The 20,128-nt window shown below is 38.2% G+C and overlaps 2 protein-coding genes across 2 annotated transcripts in view; one reads left to right on the top strand and one right to left on the bottom strand.

Annotated features, from left to right (window-relative positions):
* CENPP (centromere protein P) overlaps positions 1–20,128 on the bottom strand; it is a 115,971-nt gene that overhangs the window by 44,460 nt on the left and 51,383 nt on the right. The window lies entirely within an intron of this gene.
* On the top strand, positions 1,795–18,289 carry ASPN (asporin). The gene is made up of 8 exons (XM_054640241.2): positions 1,795–2,173; positions 7,390–7,660; positions 9,034–9,146; positions 11,447–11,660; positions 12,029–12,139; positions 15,087–15,180; positions 16,304–16,442; positions 17,042–18,289. The coding sequence occupies exons 2-8, from the start codon at positions 7,414–7,416 to the stop codon at positions 17,237–17,239; spliced, it is 1,116 nt and encodes a 371-aa protein (XP_054496216.1). The 5' UTR covers positions 1,795–2,173; positions 7,390–7,413; the 3' UTR covers positions 17,240–18,289.

Genomic DNA, 20,128 nt, shown 5'->3' with positions numbered 1-20,128 from the left:
GAGACATTGAAAATGTGCTGCAAATGTTTAAATGAACAGGCTCATAAAGTGGATTGAGAACCACTGGTTATGTTTTAAGTACTGCTGTCAAGAGTAACATCTGAAGTTGAGAATTGAGTAGTCAAGAGACCTGAGAAGATGATTTCTGGGCATTTTATCCTAGATTGCAATCCTATTCACACCAAAATACTGGATCCATGTCTTGAGATATTAAACAGTTGCATTACAAGAACAGCATGTGAGCTATATTTATTTCTGCCCTACTAATACTATATACTGGACAAAATTGATGGATAACCCACTTTAAGGTAAGACTGTTATATTTTTTCCAGATACTACCACTTTGTGTGTCACCTTCATTATATAATTGGCTATGACAAACTTCATACACAGAGGAATGTGTTCCTACCACCAGAAGCAACTAAAAAGAGAAAATAATAATAAAACCTCTGAGTATTCATCCAAAATTGAGATGTTACTAAACCTCAAAAATAGTTTGCTGCAAAACCAGGGTGAGCTGAAACTGCTGATTCAACACTCTGCTACTGAATGAAGTGAAAAAAGAAACCAGTACATTTATATCACAACCCTCAGGCCCTGCTCTCGTCTATTGAACAGCCAAGAAAATGTTGGAGGGTTTTTTAAAACAGCAATTTAAGACTAATTTCCTCAAGTAAACCCATCCAAACCAAGCTATTCAAAACACAGGGGAGTGTTTGCTTAGGAAGCTTTGGTTTCTACAAGCAGGCAAGAGAATGCAGATATATGCAATTTGAGATTTGAAAAAAGCTTAAGATCATCCTTCAGGTTTTTCTGTGGGAACGTGATTGCTTTTGAAATTGTAATTTTATTCCTTGGGAAAAGTGATAGGGAGACACTTTATCATGATCCATCTATGCTACTGAAACTGGAACACATCAAAAGCAGTGCTGCAGGTAACACAAGTCTTGTCTTGGTTGATATCAGCACTAAAGTTTTAAGTTTTGGCACAGAATCTTTTCTTTCCTTAAGAAAGTAACAGTAGACAAAATAGCTATTATGAAACATACAGGCATTTTGCAAACAGCACATTACATGTATAACAAAAAAAAATATCCCAAGTAAAATTTCCAGGCTTTTTTTTTCCAAAGCAAGACCAGACTTTTAACATAGAAAGCAGCTAATTAAAGAAACAGATGAAGTCAGATGTGCACAGAACTGGGTATAATGTACTGGAAATTTAAAGACACAAAGTGCTTCCCTGACTATGAAACTTGCTTTAGGTAAACTCCATTAATTAAACATTTTTGAAGTTTACATAAACAGAGGCCTATGAAAGGTAAACAAAGAACAACCCAGTTTCTAAATATTGTGATGTGCTCGTCAGTACAAACTTTGTTACAGGTCACATTCTCAAAGGGTTTTAAACCCTCAACTTCAATAACAGAATACTGCAAATATTGTCTCTATTTTCATTACTAGATATGCTTTATTTCCCACACACAGGACACAGAAATTAGCTATATTGATAAAAATCTGATCTATAGTTTACATTCCTGAACCCTTGTTCCCAGCCAGATTGCTGCCTCCTGAAAGCAGAGCTAAAATTTATACATAGCTACACAATAAAGTCCTAATTTTCTAACTTTAGAAAGGTTTGGCAGCCCTCAGGTCACTGCAGGCTACTGGTTTACACTGCCACTGGCTGAAGTTTTATAGCTTTATTCAAGTCACACTTTTAAAAGAATAATGGCTAGTGAAATCAGAAATAAGTGGGATTCCACAGCAGGAATGACCTGAAATGGACCTCACTGTACTTCCAATGGCCTGATGTCAACTATTATTAAACTACAGGTTTTACAAAGTCTTCCACTAGACGTCTAGAGTTAAGCCAGAAGTTTTGGCTCTAATACAGGCAGTGATGAAAAACATATGAGTGGTAACAAGTCGCCTCAATATCATTCTTCAGTACTAAGATGGGCTAATCTGAAGCAGCACTTTACTCTGGTATCACCCACGGTGCCAGAAGGATCAAGAAGCTTGGAAGTGGACTTTTTCTTTCTACATGCTTTGCATTTCACAGAACTCACTCTAGCTTCCTTTTTCCCTGTTTTTTGGTAATATGAAATAACTGGACATAAGGACCTTAGGTGGATTATCCCAGTGCTTCTGGAAGAACTTCCAAACCTGCAAGGTATGTCCAGTTTGAATACCTATTCTATGTAAACAGCAGCAAAGAGTTAAGGTTGTCAGTCACTATGTGCAGATTAGTAATATTAGATAATTTAGAATTTGAAATACCACTTTTTAAATGGAACATTTGAAAATTTAATTGCAGCTGAAATACTTCTGTATTTACTACATGTGAGCTGAAAAAACAAATAGAGCTATAGTGAATTATTTAACTATCAAAGACTTGTCAGAAACATGTTACAGTTGACCATAACACTTTTTCTCAGTTATAGCCATCTGTGAAAATCTACTCTACAATAACAGCAGCTCTACAGTAACCACTCAGTGTTAACTTTCTGTAATTTGGTATTCAGGTTGGTGGGGGTTCTTAAGTACATATTAGCAAAGTAATTAAAAACAACCCAGGAGAGAATGAACTGTAGATGAACTGCAACCTACAAATCCTCATAGATCATTCAGTAACAAGAGTCAAACAGCTCTCCATAAAAAGTAAACACAACTTATTTTGTAAACATCCTCTTAATTATTACTGCTCAACTTCAATATTGGACTATTTCTGTCAACAGACATTTCTACAGTAATCTTACTAACAAATAACCTTCCTCCTGTTTTTCTTCAGCAATTTAAGTAAATCAATGGAGTAGATAGAGTTAAACATAAACTCCTTTTATTTCTGGATTGGGACAATGACTAATAGAACCAGAACTATTTTTAAATATAGATTTCAAAACAGTTATGGTCTTGCCTTTCTTTGGACAAAATCTGTGCACAGAGCAATGATTTGTGTTATTAATGAACACAGGGACTTTTCTTTGCCTCTGCAAAGACCACCACTGGGTCATTTAAACATTTCCTTTTCAGAAATAATGCCATGGGAAATTTGTCTCTGTACCTCGATAACAGGAGTGATTTCTAAATATAATTTAGAGTCTTTTTAAGATTTAGAAACTTCATGTATTAACTCCTTCAGCATCATAACTGATAAGACAGCAAAGTCCACGTTGCTGGACTGGTTTGCAGCTGCCAAGCAATTCAGAGTTATTTGTTGTTGGGTCTCTTTATGCCCTCTTCCCACGCTAACAACACATCTTCTGTTCTCACTGAAAGGGATTTTCTTCCCATAACCCATGTTTAGAATTTTCACATCACAGAAATATGGGAATTTTCCACATAAAATCTCAAGGCCTTTAATCATCTTAAATTATACTGTGACATCACCTGTGTTTAATGATTTACAAATTATAACTAATAGCATAAAAAGTGCCTGTGTTCCATGTGTAGTTTGGCAATATGAGTTTGGGTATAGATGACCACATTAGTGAGGATAAGTGTGTCCCAAACAACCAGTGCAGTGATTTTTGGACAGTTGCACACCTCAGGAAAGCGCCTTAGAGCACCTCTCCATGTGAGGTGCACTCTCCACATTCAGTCACCTCACCTTGGGGTGGCTCATGTTTCCAGGGAGAAGGTGCTCAAAAGCTTTTTGTGCTCAAGGATAAGAAGGATTGACACAGAGGAGCTTGAATTCACCACAGTCTTTGTCAAACTCATTCTCAATGTTCTGTCTGTTAAAACAAGAATGGACAAAGCCAGGCTTTGTCCAAGTGACAGCCAGCTGCTCAGGGATTATTTAACAGAGCCCTTAGTCTGCCTAACAGCTTGAATATGTCAGGAATGGCTCCCCCATTGCTCCTCCTTCCTTCTCTTTCCATTTAATGTTCCAGCCCTGACAACCAGGCTGTTCCACCCATTCTTTTGTGCTGGTTCTGGTACTCCAAACTGACTCAGTTTCTTCATTTGAAAAGAATATGATGGAGTTTTTTGTAGTTCACATTAGTTTTGTGCTGGGGTAGTGAGTTCAACCAGCTCAGTGAACAGTCTGAAGGAAGAGCTGGTACCAGAGAGCTGGCAGGGAGCCCCTGGGAGCACAGTCAGGCTCCAGTGGCAGCAGAGGACCATTAACACAGCTGTACCTATACCTTCTGAAACTGTGATTCATAAAACCTTCATGACTATTTTCAGAGAGATCACTAGCATCTCAGATTTTAGGCTTTCTTTTAATTCTCTTATTCTTGAAGTTTAAACACACAGAATGTTTGTATAGGTTCTCTGAGAAGCACTGCAGAGTCAGAGCATTTTTACAGAGTCATAGCAGCATCTATTTACTGGGAAACTCAAAACCTCAGGCAGGGAAGAACCATTCCCTCACCTTCATAAAACTCAGTTCTTTAGGATCCATTCCTTGGCATTTCTGTGGCCTATGCAAACCTGGAGTCAAGCTTGATGGTCATTCCTAATTACAAAGCCAATAATGATTTCTTAAGGGCAAGATGAGAAGATGAAGCAAGGACTTTTTTCTTTAAAATGAAAAAAATCCCAACTCAGGGACTTGTTTTCAATAGATTTAACTACAGAACCAATATATTTCACCAGTGACACATTTCAACACTACTTTTCTAGAGCTTTGTGAGCAACACATGTTTTTCAAGAGTTCAAATTGGCCACTATTCCAATCGCTGCCTCAATCTTTTAATGCTTTGAAAGCCTAATTTTTGGCTACATGGAAGGAAATATGCAATCCATTTGCTACAGATGCAAGTGTGGGAGCAGATTTTTAGGTTGTTTCATAAGAGAACTTCCTAGCACCAGATCCAAAAGAACATTTTAGGAACATACATACAATTTTATCTTTTAGATCCACTAAAACCACACAGCCAGTGCCTCTCAGAAATTGAAGTCAGCAGGGACTTGGAAAGTCCATGTCCCAAGACATCATCACACTTGATATCCTGCATATGGAAATGGAGTCTCATCACTGATAGACCACAGGGCATTTTGGCACTTGGGACCTCAACTGCCAGGGAAGAACAGAGAGCCTGAGAGCTCATGTGTGGCAGCCTAGCCATTAAACCACTTGTCCAAGAACAAGGAGAACTTGGAATCTGAAAGGCTTCCAACTCCTCATCTCCTAACTGATGGTATGACTAAAGTAGTGAAAATTTTGGCCTTTTTCTGAAGCTGAAATAGAAGACTGAAAAGGCCAAATATTCCAAAGGTGCACAGCCAGAGATGATAACAATTCTCTCCAAAAAAACAAACAGAGGTTCCACACCTTCCTGCCAGCACTGTTTATATTCAGAGTCTTTCAAGGACAGACATTGCAAGGGATTGCAAGAACATCCACAAAATTCTTTCTAGGAGCATTGCAAGAGAACATTATTATGAACACAAAGGAAAATATATGGGAAAAATACATGTGAAGGTAATCTTGTTACATCAGTAAAAGTACATGCACTACCTGAATGGGCATGCAACTGAAATATTATGGGAAATATTAAATTTAGCTAGATGTTGTTGACCTACAAGATACAAAGTACTTTGTGATTCTGATTTCAGGCATATATTTGGGGGAAAGAAGTCACTGCATTATTTTTATGTTATCTGAACACTGTTAGCTTTCCTCTTTTTAAACTCCCTTTAAACTCTTTTTAAACAGACACAGATACAGGAGCAGTAAGGTATGCAGGATATTTGCATTTAATGCTGTTATGAGCCCCCCCTCAATAAACATCAAAATGACTCTGCACAGAAAAAAGTGGTATAAACAAAACCTCATTTTGAATAAGCCAAGCCAAACCCTGGTACAAAGCAGAGCACTCCTTTTGCTGCAGTGGAGGACCAATGGGAAAATGCCTACATAAAGGCATTTTTCATCTCCAAACAGATCAGCAAACATTTCATTAGGTGATCAAACAAGAATTGACACCCTTTTAGTATTTCCTTAAAGAGGCCTATAATAGTCTAAATAGAAACACTTTTATAAACAGGACATGCACAATAAAATTTCCTGCAGCCCCCCTCTTGGTTGTGGAGCACATTTACACTACCAAATGATTCTGGAATTGGGATTTGAAGGGAAAGAACATGAAACTGAGGGCTGAATCTACAACATTTTCTCAAAGTTTGTTGCATCTGCAGCAATTCTTACTTTCTCTATTTTCCTCTCTACCTTGTTCTGTAGGAGCAAGTTAAAAAAAAAAACCTGAACAAACAGAAAAGCCCCAACCTATGTTGAAAAATTCACACACAAATCTACCAGATTTCAGCTTTTCTTCTGGATGTAAATGAAGTCACTGATTTCCACTGACATGGATTTCTAATAGGCAATCCTTCTCAGAGAAAAGAGCCCTCCTCAAACAGAAGTCAAGAGTGAATTTGGTTTGTTCAGTCTAGAAAAGAGGAGTTTTGGGGTGACTGGACTGTGGCCTTCCAGTGCCTGAAGGAGCCCACAAGAAAGACAGAGAGGAACTTTTTACAAGAGCCTGGAGTGACAGGACAAGGGGAATGGCTTCACAGTGGCAGGGAATAGGTTTAGACTGGATATTGGGAAGAAATCCTTCCCAGTGAGGGTGGGCAGGCCCTGGCACAGGTGCCCAGAGCAGCTGGGGCTGCCCCTGGATCCCTGGCAGTGCCCAGGGCCAGGCTGGACAGGGCTGGGAGCAGCCTGGGACAGTGGGAGGTGTCCCTGCCATGGCAGGGGTGCAATGAGATGATCTTTAAGGTCCCTTCCAAACTAAAGTGTTCTGGGATTCTACAACTCTGTGAGATCTGTTTGCATGCAGAGGTGAATTTCCATCAATGGCAGTAACAAACAAATGACTGGAACATGGGAAAAGCTCAGGACTGAAAACTTCAGATTAGACTAAGAAGAGTTTAATAAAGTGTTTAGGAAGTGGAATACTGAGTGTTTAGGAAGTATCCCACTGAGTGCATTTTATGCACTGCTAATCAAGTACTTCCAAATTTTATAAGCAATGCACATATGCCAATGTATCCCACTAAAAATATTTTTTTCATTGAGAATGAATAAAATAAATCATAGTCCAAGTTCTGGTAAAGTTTACTACAAAAATTCTACTTCAAAGCTTGAAGCAAATGATAATATTATTTGTAAACTAAACTAAAATGCTTTGATATTACATTAATGCCTAATGAATTTAAGTTAATATTATGTGTAATTTTATAGTATTAACTTATATTTAAAAGATTATTTTAAAATCCTTCTTATACTAATTAAACCTCAATACTCACAACAGGCTCTTTTTCAGGACTAGATGATGTGGCAGTGAGTGAAGTAAACAGTTCAATAGCTTCATCTGCTGCTCCCTATTCACTGATTCTGGTGTTTGTTTTTTGTTCGTTTGTTCACTTTCCAAGATTGGTTATCCTGATTAAGAAGACATGAAAGAATACACACTCCTTCTCTTCTTGGCTTTGTGCTCTGCCAAATCTCTCACTGGTCCTTCATATTTTACACTGAAGAATATGATGCTCCAAGATATGGAAGACGACGACGATGATGACGATGATGACAATTCTCTATTTCCAACCACTGAACCCATTCTACCACTGATTCCTTTTGATCTGTTCCCAACATGCCCCTTTGGATGCCAGTGCTATGTGAGAGTTGTCCACTGCTCTGACCTAGGTAAGAATGAATTTGTGTGTCTGTTCTCCACTGGATTCTCCTTTGTACGATTTGTCTTTTAAAGGATGGGATGCAAAGTATTCCCTCAGCTGAACTTCCACCCAAGTGAGCATCCCTGGTAACTGTTTAGCCAAAGGCAAATGTGCTCCTGTCAGTGCTGCAGGTACATCCCAGTCCCTAAAAGTGAATTCATTATTAATTGTGCCAATTTCAATTAGTGCTCACTGAAGTTTTCCTATCATTCAAGGCAGCCAAAGGACTGTGGTCCCACCACTAGCACAGTGACAATGACATTTGTTCTCATCACAGCCCTGCCACCTTCCTGAACTTCATCCTGGACTCTCATGTCTTAGAAACAGTCTCCATACATAAATTGCAGGGGTTTTTAAAATGTGTTATTATTAAGGAATCAGAAACTTTTGCTGAGAGCAGCAAATTGTGGTTAATGTATCTGGTCTACAGATTTCAAACCATTTTAGATGAATTCACACATAGAAAAATCCCACATTAATAGACTTCAGCTTTAGATAATTGCAATCTATTAATTATAGAATAATTGTTAATAAATTGGACAGCATTTAGCATTTCATGCATCAGCATTTCCACTCAAAAGAAAGTTTCTGTCCCTGTCCCTGTTAAATCTTTTTTGCTGATTCATGATCTCAGATGGCCTGAACTGCAATGGGTTTGTAACTGAACAGCAAACTGGAATGGGGGAATAATGCTAATGGTACTGATTTATGTTAATGATCTATGGTTCTTGTAATGAGTTGTGTTAATGACTTCTGGTCCTGGTACTGATTGGTGTTAATGGTTTCTGGTACTGGTATAAAGTGCTGGCAGTGGAGACCCTCCTCTGCCCACACCAAGAACAGGTTTCTCAGCCCTGCCATGACCTGAATGAACCCTCAGCAGCTGTTCCAGTGCCATGGACAGGGCAGAGCAGAGGTCCAAAGGAGCACTAAGCAGAGACCCCTGAATCCACAGGGACCCCTGCTCCTCAACAGGGAACCACTGCCCTGGATTCCTGAGGGATCCCTCTCCAGGGACTAAACACTTGCCCTGTAGGACAACTCATGCTCTGAGGATTATTTCACAGGTGCAAAGAGTCCACAGTGAGCAGTCTCCATTAAGTTTTCATGGTCAGGGGCAGAAGCAATTCCTCCCAAAACTATGCTCACATTTGTAGTACATTCTTACATCATTAGTTTTTCCCACTATCAAAAATTCCCTTCTACCCTTTGCTTTATGGCTGTTCATATTTTCTTCCCCACCATATTAATTAAAAATCTTCTTGTGTTTTGATGTTTGGCAGTAAATTTCTTTGGACTTAAGTACAGCACATAATATTTCTCTTTATGTCACTTATGTAGGTTTGACATCAATTCCTCGCAACATCCCACCAGATACTCGGATGATTGATCTTCAAAACAACAAAATCAAAGAGGTCAAGGAGAATGATCTCCAAGGACTCACATCACTTTATGTAAGCTTGCTATTTCCCAACTTTCCCAGTTAGTTAGCAATGTGAAATATTTAGATACTTTATAAATATAAACGTTATCTCCTCCTCCAATAATATAGATAAAAAGTCTAAGACCTGTATATTTGAGAGCTTCCACATAGTAAGAAGCAAATACCTTTGAGTTGTAAGAACTACTTTCTACAGTACCCAGAAAATAGATCTAACCAAAAAGATTCTCAAGATTTTTCAGTTCTTAGCATGCACAGAATCAATCTCTACATTTTAAAGGTGGCAAGGCCTCCTTTATCTGCTTAGATGGAAAATAGCAGAAAGAATTTAACCACATTTTCTGAGGGTATTTTCAAAAGAACAGAACATACAGCTAACACACAGCACTGAAACCAATGCTACAAATCCAGCTGACCTGAACAGAAAACAGAGAAATACTGAATTACTGGAAAAATCAAGGGCTTTACTCCTAATTTGTTACCATGCTCAATTATACATGTGGTGACAGGCTTTGAAACAAATATCCCTGGCAACTGATAAATCTAGATGTTTACAGTATGCAATAATCCCTTTTTATGATGAAAGGAAATGAGAGTCCCAGAGGGCTGGGAAGTAGATTAATTCTGCTTTAGAATATTTGTTTCTATTGGATGTCAGCACAGATCCAGTATCCAGATCTAGTTCCACTAACAAATACTGACCATTTAAAAATTTTCTCTCTAAACCACAAATCTGTTCCATAACTGATAGCAAATTAAGTACATTCTATTCTCCATTAGAAAGACACAAGACACACAAGCTAACATAAGGACCATTCCTAACACATTAGGAAGAAATTCTCCCCTGTGAGGGTGGGCAGGCCCTGGCACAGGGTGCCCAGAGAAGCTGTGGCTGCCCCTGGATCCCTGGAAGTGTCCAAGGCCAGGCTGAATGGGGCTTGGAGCACCCTGGGATAGTGAGAGGTGTCCCCACCCATGGCACTGGATGGATTTAAGGTCCCTGCCAACCCCAAATCATTCTGTGATTCTATAAAACAAATCCTTTCAGTCATATTTGGCTTCTAAGCAAGATCTGAAAATTTACGAGATCTAAGTGTTTATGAATGAGCTTGTCAATTTTTATGGCCTAGGACAGGACAGAAAAAACAGGAACTCCAGAAATTCTGAGTTGGCAACAAAGCATTTCCTATTCTCTTGTCTCATATCTGGGTGCAGAATGGTCTTAGCAGCAAGCAAAAGGTAACACAAACTGTGCTTTATATTCTGTGTAAAAGATCTAACAGTCTCTTATCTCCAATGGCTGAGAAAGCCACTGGAATCCATCAGCAATCACATTAAAGACCAGAGTCACCAGTTAATGATGTGATAGCTGAGCACACCAAGCTGCTTTGCTTTTTCTCCTCGGTTCATTTGTGGCAAGGCCAAACAGCAAACTGAGAGCAAAGTTTACTTTGTACAACTTGGCTCGGTCCTGGAGCCTGCTTAGCAAAGGCACAGATGGCAACTTGGATTAGGAAGGAGCATTTCCTGTTTATTTCCTTGAGCTAAGCTCATTTTTTTTCTGTGAAAAAAGAAATCTTGTTTGCTCTACTTTTTTCCCCCGCACAATTCCTAAGAAGAGATGACTCGAAGAAATAAAAAAGGAACAGAAATGAATAGCTTAAGTATGGAAATGCAGAGATGGGATTTGGCATACAAAAGCATTCCAGATAGTGTGTATTTTGCTGTCTGTAGTAATTTATTACAAGCTCTCTGATAACACATAGCAATTAGGAAGAAGCTGCCCCCAAAAGATTCATGTACGGTACAGAAGAGAGAGGCTGAAGTTCACAGGAACTGGAAACGCCAAATAAAACATAAATTTATGTGTCATCTACACATACTAATGTATAAGAAACTCAGATTAAAAACTACCCTTTTATTTTGCAGCATTATGTTAAAATAAAAGATGAGATTCTGAGTTTTGAGAATTTGTCTGCATTAAGGAACAATAGCAATGAGGTATATAACCCCATATAATCCCACAAAATATCTGAAGACAAACCTATTGTTTTGTCAGTTCTCATGATCCACTGGCACCTTGTCAGCTCTACCCTCAGGTTAATGCTCCAGCTTGCAGGTTCTTCTTTGTTTTTCATAATCAACTGAAATTCCCAAAGCATCTACAAAGTGCTGAAGTTTGGTAGGATGGAAAAATAAAATATTTTAAATACTTAATTGCTGAATTACATTTCAAATCCATGACTTCAAACTCATAGTCATAATAGTCCTGGATAAAGAAAGCTTTCTAATTGCTCTTTCCATCTCTCATAGGCACTGGCTTTGAACAACAATAAAATTTACAAGATCCATCCCAAAGCCTTTCAACCAACAAAGAGGCTACGACGACTGTATTTGTCCCACAATCAACTGACAGAGATTCCAACAAATCTACCCAGAACTCTGGCAGAGCTCAGAATTCATGCTAATAAGGTTAAGAAAATCCCCAAGGATGTATTTAAAGGAATGAAGTCTCTACATGTTTTAGGTAAGCCTGATTAAATAGAACAGAAAATGTCTTTCCCAAAGATGGAATGTATTATACATCATTTCCATTCAAACATTTCCCCAAGGCACAGTTTCCTTAAAGAGATATCCATGCTGTGGGAATACCCTCCACAATTTAGTTTCTATGTGAAGTTGCTGCAAAGGTCAAGTTTTGGATAATCCTGCAAGCCAAGTAACACAGCCTAAATTCCCTGAGAGCTGTGACACCCCTCAGAACACACAATCAAAGCTAAACGTTAATGAGTGCTTGGAATATCAGAAATCAATTTAAATCAGCTCTTCATAACTTAGTCTAACCTGCACAAAATTCCTATGCCATAAACACTTTTCTTTTTCCCCCTTTGTCAGAAATGAGTGCAAATCCTCTTAACAACGATGGAATAGAGCCAGGGGCTTTTGAAGGGGTGAATATCTACCACATACGAATTGCAGAGGCCAAGTTAACTTCAATTCCTAAAGGTAGGTCTGCTTTCCCTTTTCTAATTTACTTATACCAGCACAGTCCTTAATAAAATGCTTTAACATCTGAAGGATTATTAAATTCATAAATTGTTTTCTATTCTCATTACTAGCAGACCACCTCTTACCTTTGCTTTTTGAACTTTATACGCAATTCCCCATCTCAGAAGAGTTCACACACAAACAGCACAAACACAGAACACACCCTGTCCCACCCTCTCCCTGTCAGCACATCCACTCCTCTCACAGAGTGTCCAGACACTTGTCTCAGGAGGAACAATACAAAGAAATTCCTAATTTGATGTCACTTCACATCTTTCACATGTCAGCCTCTCAAAGATCCTCACAGAGAAAGGAAAAACTCCCTGATATTTGATCAGGGATATAAGGGATGCAAAATTCCTTTCCGGATTTAAAATGTAACCCCAAAATGTCTAAATTTAATTTTTAATATTTCATGTCACATTGCACCTCAAATACAATATTCAATGTAGTTTTGCTAAGTAAAACTTAATTTTAATTTTTAATTAAATTCACCATAACATAATACAAAATCAAATCACTTTTTCATACAAAAAAAACCCCAACCTTGTAATTTGGAGGTAAAAATAAATTAGAACACTAATTTGATGAATCACTAACCTCCACACACACAAATGTAGCATAAAAGAGTTCAGTGCAACATTCCACCTGCTTTTTCTGCAGGTCAGCATGGTATTGAACCAAACTCATGATTTTCAACCACTCAAAACTACCAGCTAAGAGAACCAGGAAGGAAACAAAGGAAAACACTGTATTCTATGCTCTAACTCCCAGGGAAACAATGTTGGCCCCTGTATTTCTGATCACTCAGATAAAGAACTTGTTTCTTATTAATCTCTTCCTGTATATATACATATGTATACACATATGCATATACATGTGTACATATAGATATACAGGAGATAAGAAGAGAACACTAAAAAAACCCTCAACAATAATCAAAATCAACTCACCCCAACTGTTCAGGTAACTTTAAAATCAGAAAGCCTCTGTCTGCCTAACAAAAAAAAATAAAACCCAACACAATCTAGTATCAGCTCCTGTCACTTAGCACAAAAAAAATCCCAACATAAAATGATTCCAATTTTGCCTTTGTTATAGAGCAATCTCCTATAAAGACATACAGCATGAGATCCAAATTGTGGTGTCAGATACATAAACAAACCAAACCAAACATGATTTCATGGTGAACTCCTTCACCACAAATGCAAGCTGAGTTTGCAGATGCTTCTCTCTGCAAATGCTACAATGGCACAAAGGTTTAAAAACCCGTAGCTTATAAAAAGTACTAAAAATGTGCAGTGGACAGGTGGGTGGCAGTATCCCTCTGGATCCTGTCACTCAGGCACCCGGAACTGCAGGCTGGAACGCCAACTGGAGCAGAGCCCAAACAAACAAACTTTTATTGCAAGGGAATAAAGGCAGGCCGGGAGCAGCCCCAGCCTTGCAGAGTCGGGAGCGGCGCTCCTGCATTGCAAATGGAATAAAGGAATAAAGGATAAAGGCAGGCCGGGAGCAGCCCCAGCCTTGCAGAGTCGGGAGCGGCGCTCCTGCATTGCAAATGGAATAAAGGAATAAAGGATAAAGGCAGGCCGGGAGCAGCCCCAGCCTTGCAGAGTCGGGAGCGGCGCTCCTGCATTGCGAATGGAATAAAGGAATAAAGGCAGGCCGGGAGCAGCCCCATCCCTGCAGAGGCAGGAGCAGCCCCAGCCTTGCAGAGCCGGGAGCGGCGCTCGTGTATTGCAAATGGAATAAAGGATAAAGGCAGGGAGCAGCCCCATCCCTGCAGAGCCGGGAGCGGCGCTCCTGTATTGCAAATGGAATAAAGGATAAAGGCAGGCCGGGAGCAGCCCCATCCCTGCAGAGCCGGGAGCGGCGCTCCGGCAGCCCCCGAGGCCAGCGGGAGCCGCTCGGTGTCGGGGCCATCCCCAGCGAGGCTCGGGGAACAGCCCAGCACCAGCAGCAGCGAACAAACCCAGGCTGCCATGAACTGCCCTTGCCCTCGCTAAGAGGATGTTGTGGAGAGATTCGCCACCTCCTGGTCCGTTCACCAGTCTGGATTTGGAATTTTTGGAAATGCAAGAGAAAATATTCTGGCTTGGGAAAGAGTTATCAAATAGCACAATTCTGCTTAGAGTATTCCAAAACCTTTCCTTCCAGTCACATCCTAGCAGCTGTGACAGCACAACTGCTACATCATGTAAAAAAAAATTACAGAGCTTCAAAAAACTGTCCCCGGTTCCACAGTCTTTGACTACAGACTCTGAGATAAATGCACAAACCACAGGATCAACATCTTTGACAATGTAACCATGAGAGTTGTTATAAAGGAAGCCAGAAAAATTACCAAATTTTGGAACTCTTATATGTCTTAATTAGTGTATGTTTTTCCACAGCTTAATTTTTTAAAAAGTTATTATTTAAGCCAAATTATAATGGTGATTTTCTTCATTAACATACTTATATGTAATTACATGCAATATAATTACATTATATATAATTTTATATATAGGTATGTTATATATATTATATATGTAATACATATTATAGATATTACAGATATACATACATATATTATACATATACATTTTATATATTTATTTTTATAAAGATAAATATATAAAATGTATATGTGTAATATAGGTACACACATGTGCATATATATGTAATATATATACCTATATATGTATACATATTATACATATATATATGTGATATAATTACATATACTCTGTTATATGTAATCCCAATTTCTTTGATGCAGACAACCTCCCCAAGATTCTTCTATTGGATTCTTCTAACCCAATTTTAAACACAAAGGAAAGATGCTTTTTGGAACATAATAAATGTTCCAACAAAAAATAAGTTGACTTGGTTTTTTCACACTGTGTATTTTTTTCATCAGGTTTGCCCTCCAGTCTTCTGGAGCTTCACTTGGATGACAATAAGATCACAGGAATTGAAGTTGAGGATTTTAACCGGTACAAAGACCTACAAAGGTAAAATTCCCAGGCTGAATCCCTTTATTTGTTAAAATGTCATGCCCAGCAAGATCTCATATTTGGTACTGCTCTTGTTAATGGGAGAAAAAAGAATAAAAATGATAGGTGTTTTGATAGGAATTGCTCTAGGTAAGACCCAACTTTAAGACTCAAACACATTCCCAAACCCCCCCATTATTCTTGTTATTACATGTTTTGCCAACAGTCTGCAACAGAAAAGTAGAATAAGAACAAAATCTAACTATCCTAAGTTCTTCGAATTCTTAAAAATTTATTTTTGTAAACACAGCAGCTGGTGAAGGAAACAACAGCTTTCAAATGCAATGAGGTTTAAAGAAAAATCTGTGTTTCTGAGGAATGGATCACTGAAATAGGAGAGAAGGAAGTTCTCTCTGTAAAGCTCAGTTAAGAACTCTAAAAATATGGCTGAGCAGGACTGGATTTGGTAACAGAAATTACTGAACTGCCTTTAGATACCCCATTCAGCTTCTGAAGCAATCAGGAAAGAATGGAGAAAAAAGGGGCTGGCAGGATGGGCAGAAGGAGCAATTCCGAATGACCTGAGGCTCCAGCTTCTGAATCACCTCCTGAGCAAAGCAGGCTGAAGCCTTAGAGCAAAAAATAGAAGGAATATCTGGAAATAGGAAAGAAGGTAGTCCTGCTTAGCAAAAAATATTTGTATTTAAAAAAAAAAGCTATACATTAAAAACACCTTTCTAGACAAGACTTGCTATTTCACTCTTTATTAGAACTTATTACAGTGACTACACTTTGCAGCTGTACTACTTGGTAAAATTATATGATTAATCTCACAAGCAGCTTGATGTTTATAATTGAAATACTTGCCACTATAATTACAAAAACTGCACGCAAAACTGAACATTACATTTGCTTACATAAGATAACTGTAACTGCTGTAAGCCAATCTTTAAGTGGAGTTTAAATGATAGGTCAATGGTGATTTTTTCCTATCAAAGCTAAGATTTCATCATCTTCCAGTTCTTTTCTCCCCCGTGTTTACTCCCTGTGCATTTCAATCTTAAAAAAAAAAAAAAAGCTCTTCAATGCTGCTGTGAATCTCAATTAGTCTTTAATTAAATGTTCCTTGCACTATTTCTAGGCTAGGCCTTGGCAATAATAAAATCAAAGAAGTGGAAAACGGAAGTTTTGCCAACATCCCAAGTATACGTGAAATCCACCTGGAAAAAAACAAGCTGAAGAAGGTTCCTCCTGGATTACCTGAACTGAAATACCTGCAGGTCATACACCAAACTTATCAAACATCTCTGGGAGTTCTGAGTTGTTTGACTTTCCCATTGTCACACTGATTAAGTCACAACCAAAAATCATAATTAACTGACACATATATTTTGCCATGACTCTCCTACTGGGAGAGCCTGTAATCATAAAAGCTTATTAAAGAAATAAACAAAATCAAATTGCAGCTACACTTCCTAGGGAAGGAAAAAAAGGACAAGAAACTGCTACACTCAAAAAATATTTCCAGAAATGAGAATATAATACTATTATATTCTTCATTATAATGAAGAATTATAGTTTTTACTACATCATTATAATTTTTACTACAAGAGAATATAAAATTGCATTTTAGAACCAAATTCTGTAAGAATAGAGTCCAATTATTCTAAAAACAAACAAAATGCCATATGACTTTGTGGAGAGACTAAGGCAGAAGGAAGACTTTTTTTTTAAAGATTTAATTACAAGTATTAAGGTCTTGTTACTCTCAAGGTCTGCATGGAACTGATGTTTTAGCCAACCTCAGTCACCTACATGCTAAGGAATACTTTCTCCATATTCATTCAACTCCTGTATTTTTCTGTTCCTGTTGCTGCAGGTGGTTTTCCTGCATTCCAACCACATTGCCAAGCTGGGAGTGAACGATTTCTGTCCAACAGGACGGAGGAAGAAGAAAGCCCTGTACAGCGGCATCAGCCTCTTCAACAACCCCGTCAAGTACTGGGAGGTGCAGCCTTCCACCTTCCGCTGCATTTTGGCCAGGAACAGCGTCCAACTGGGCAACTTCCTCAAGTGAGAGCCAGCCTGGTCCTTTCAAAAAGCAACTTGTCCAAATCAGTTTTACAATACTTGAAATTTGCAGAAAAATGCTGATTTTACGCTATTTAACCGTTTACAAAGTATTTGCTATTTCAGAGGTAATTAATTAGAAACAATATGTTAAGTAGGATCCGTTGTAGTATTTGACAATGTTCAACCTACATTTGAATAATTTAAACAAAAGCCTTTATAGCTTACAGAAGGACTCTTAGAAGTGGAACTGGAAACTATATTTGATGTTTCCTATTATAGATGTTAAAAGCCTTCCTTAAATGACATCGTTTGGACATATTCTTTCTTTCAAATAAATCCTAAAAATCACGTGAAAGTGACTTTTTCCACAGTTAGGAAACAGACCTAGGTTCTCTCCCAGAAAGCGTTGTAAGAAAAGTTGCAAAACCAAAAATTACCAGACTTCAAGGGCAATTCCTTGTGCCATTTTTGATAATGAGCAAAGATGCAATAAAAAGCTACAATATTGTCAGGTAGTTGTCTCTAAGCTAGAATATATTCTTACAATCTTTTAAGTGAGATAAAGACAAGTTTCATATCAAGAACAGATGAAAAGTCTTTAAAAGCTGTTGGCAATTTTTCCTTTCAGCTTTAGGAAGAAAAATGTCCTTCAGTGTTTTGCTATTGATAGAATTGGATGCAGTCTGAACATTCAAAGTAGGATTCAAGATTTATGATATGCTTCAAGCTTAATAGGAATGACTATTAAACTCCCTTTAGGCCAGCACAAACATTTTTCTTTTATCTATAACAACTGTAATCATGTTTTTCATTTCATTTTATTCTTTTCCTCTTTATATTTTGACATCACACGGGTTAAGGATCCCTCCTTAATGGAAGTCCCTTACAATTGCCAAAACCAAGCAGCTGGAACTTGCCTGCCCTGCCTTCCTGTGCAGGGCAGCACACAGAACTCTCAATACTGACAGTACTGTATAAAATGGATATTTGAGATATCTATTTAGTGTATATTTGCTATTGGGATTCAAAATAAATTAAATAAACTTACAGAGTACCTACATGTGTTTCTCTTATTACATGGTTGCTCATGTCAAAATGTTCTGAGACTCTAACCAAGCACCTTTGTGACTCTTCTCTAGATGCTTCCTCTAGTGCTCCTTTTTCCAAATCTACAGAGCTTACAGGTCATTTATCACTGCTGCTTTGCACAAAGTTCAAAATCCAAGACTTTGGGAAATGGCACAGACTTGTAGAAGAAAATACTACAAAGAACTCGATTAATTCCCAATCTCTCAGCCTTCCTACCACCCTCCTAAGGACACTACACAATCAGCATCAAATCTAATATCTGAATTCTTTTCATCTGCTTGGTCTCCTGGTAGTTAATATTTTGTTAGCATCACTCTGCTCATGAGACACAAACTATGTGAAGAGAGGAGGCAGAGCAGACCAGGGGAGGCTTTTACTGAAGAACAATATTTGTAAATAGAAATTCTGTAACACACTTCAAAGCAGAATAAAAACAAAAGACTAAACAGAACACAAAACCTGAAATCTGCTGATGACCAAGCATCTTTCTATTCCTGGCTTCTGGAGATGTTTCTAAGGAGTGCATTTCCTAGCAAATACCAACATTCCCTTAAGGACAGACTCCCCTGCCTTAGAGTACCATAAACAACTCATAACCCCATGCAATGTTAGCAAATACAACAGATAACAGAAAAAATCATTACATTTTTATGAATCACTGGTTTATATCCTGCTGCACTAGTTACATCATTCCAGCAAAGTCAACACCAGCAGAAAAGCCAGCAGATTCCAATTCTGAAGCTTAACTGAAAGAACAAACTCACAATGTTGTGTAGTACATTTTTCTACATGAATTCACTGGTAAGGTTTAAAAGGAAACACAGAGAATGCAAACAATTCCTCATCTAATCAGGGTTAATGCAATGGACAACAGGAGCTGCATCCTCATGCTCTCTAGGCCCATGAATTCTTTACAGGTATTTGTGTAAGAGTTTCACCAAATTTTTAAGTTTGCTATTGAAGTCCCACTGTAATGGGAAAGCTTTGTAAAAATACAGTCAAGTCGTAAGTCCATATAGTCTTGATCTTATCCTTCCAGAGCCTTAAAAACTCTCTTGCCTTCTCACTCTTTCCTCTGGCTGTGCATCCAGACTGAGAAACTCTTTCTCCAGTCAGCACCCATGGATGCATAGAACATTCACAGAAGAAACCGCAGCACAACTTTGAAGAAACTGCCTCTACCCTCACTCTTAATAAATAATCTCCAAACAATTTTATCAACAGCTTAGGCTTGCACCATCCTCCAGGCAACTCAGCCAGCTTAGAAGTTTAAGAAAACTTCATCTGTGACTTAAACTATACTGACAATTTTGCATTACAGCAGGAATTATCAAATTGTTCATTTTAACCATTTCCTGTAGATTTTATTTTTAGAGAAAAGCAGTCATTTCCTAGATCACCTCAATTTCATAGGATGCTCAACAACACTCCACTATTTTCAGATATTATTCTTCAGCTGGCATTTGTGGCAATAATAATTAATAATTTCCACACCTTGCATCTTTGGCATGCTTTAACACAGACAGGTGGATGTGTCAGTGGCACACAAAAATTGTGATATAAAATGTACCTAATGCAGTTTCAGCAATGGTTTCTGAGCATGGACAAAAATGTAATTAACAGAATAGTAATTAACTGATGATCCCACACTGGTGTTCAGTGATCTTCCCACAGAACAAGGCATTTCAGTATTGGCAGATGGGAAGAAAATCTGTCAAGAAATCAACTCCACCTTTACATTCTCTACAAATGTTAACAGGAAAAGGAAAGAGGAAGAAAGAGAAACTTGATATAAATCCTTCTC

This window comes from Agelaius phoeniceus, chromosome 11, assembly GCF_051311805.1.
Source record: "Agelaius phoeniceus isolate bAgePho1 chromosome 11, bAgePho1.hap1, whole genome shotgun sequence".
Lineage (NCBI taxonomy): Eukaryota > Metazoa > Chordata > Aves > Passeriformes > Icteridae > Agelaius > Agelaius phoeniceus.
Note: the sequence above shows the minus strand (reverse complement) of the source record. Positions and strands in the feature narration are given on the sequence as shown.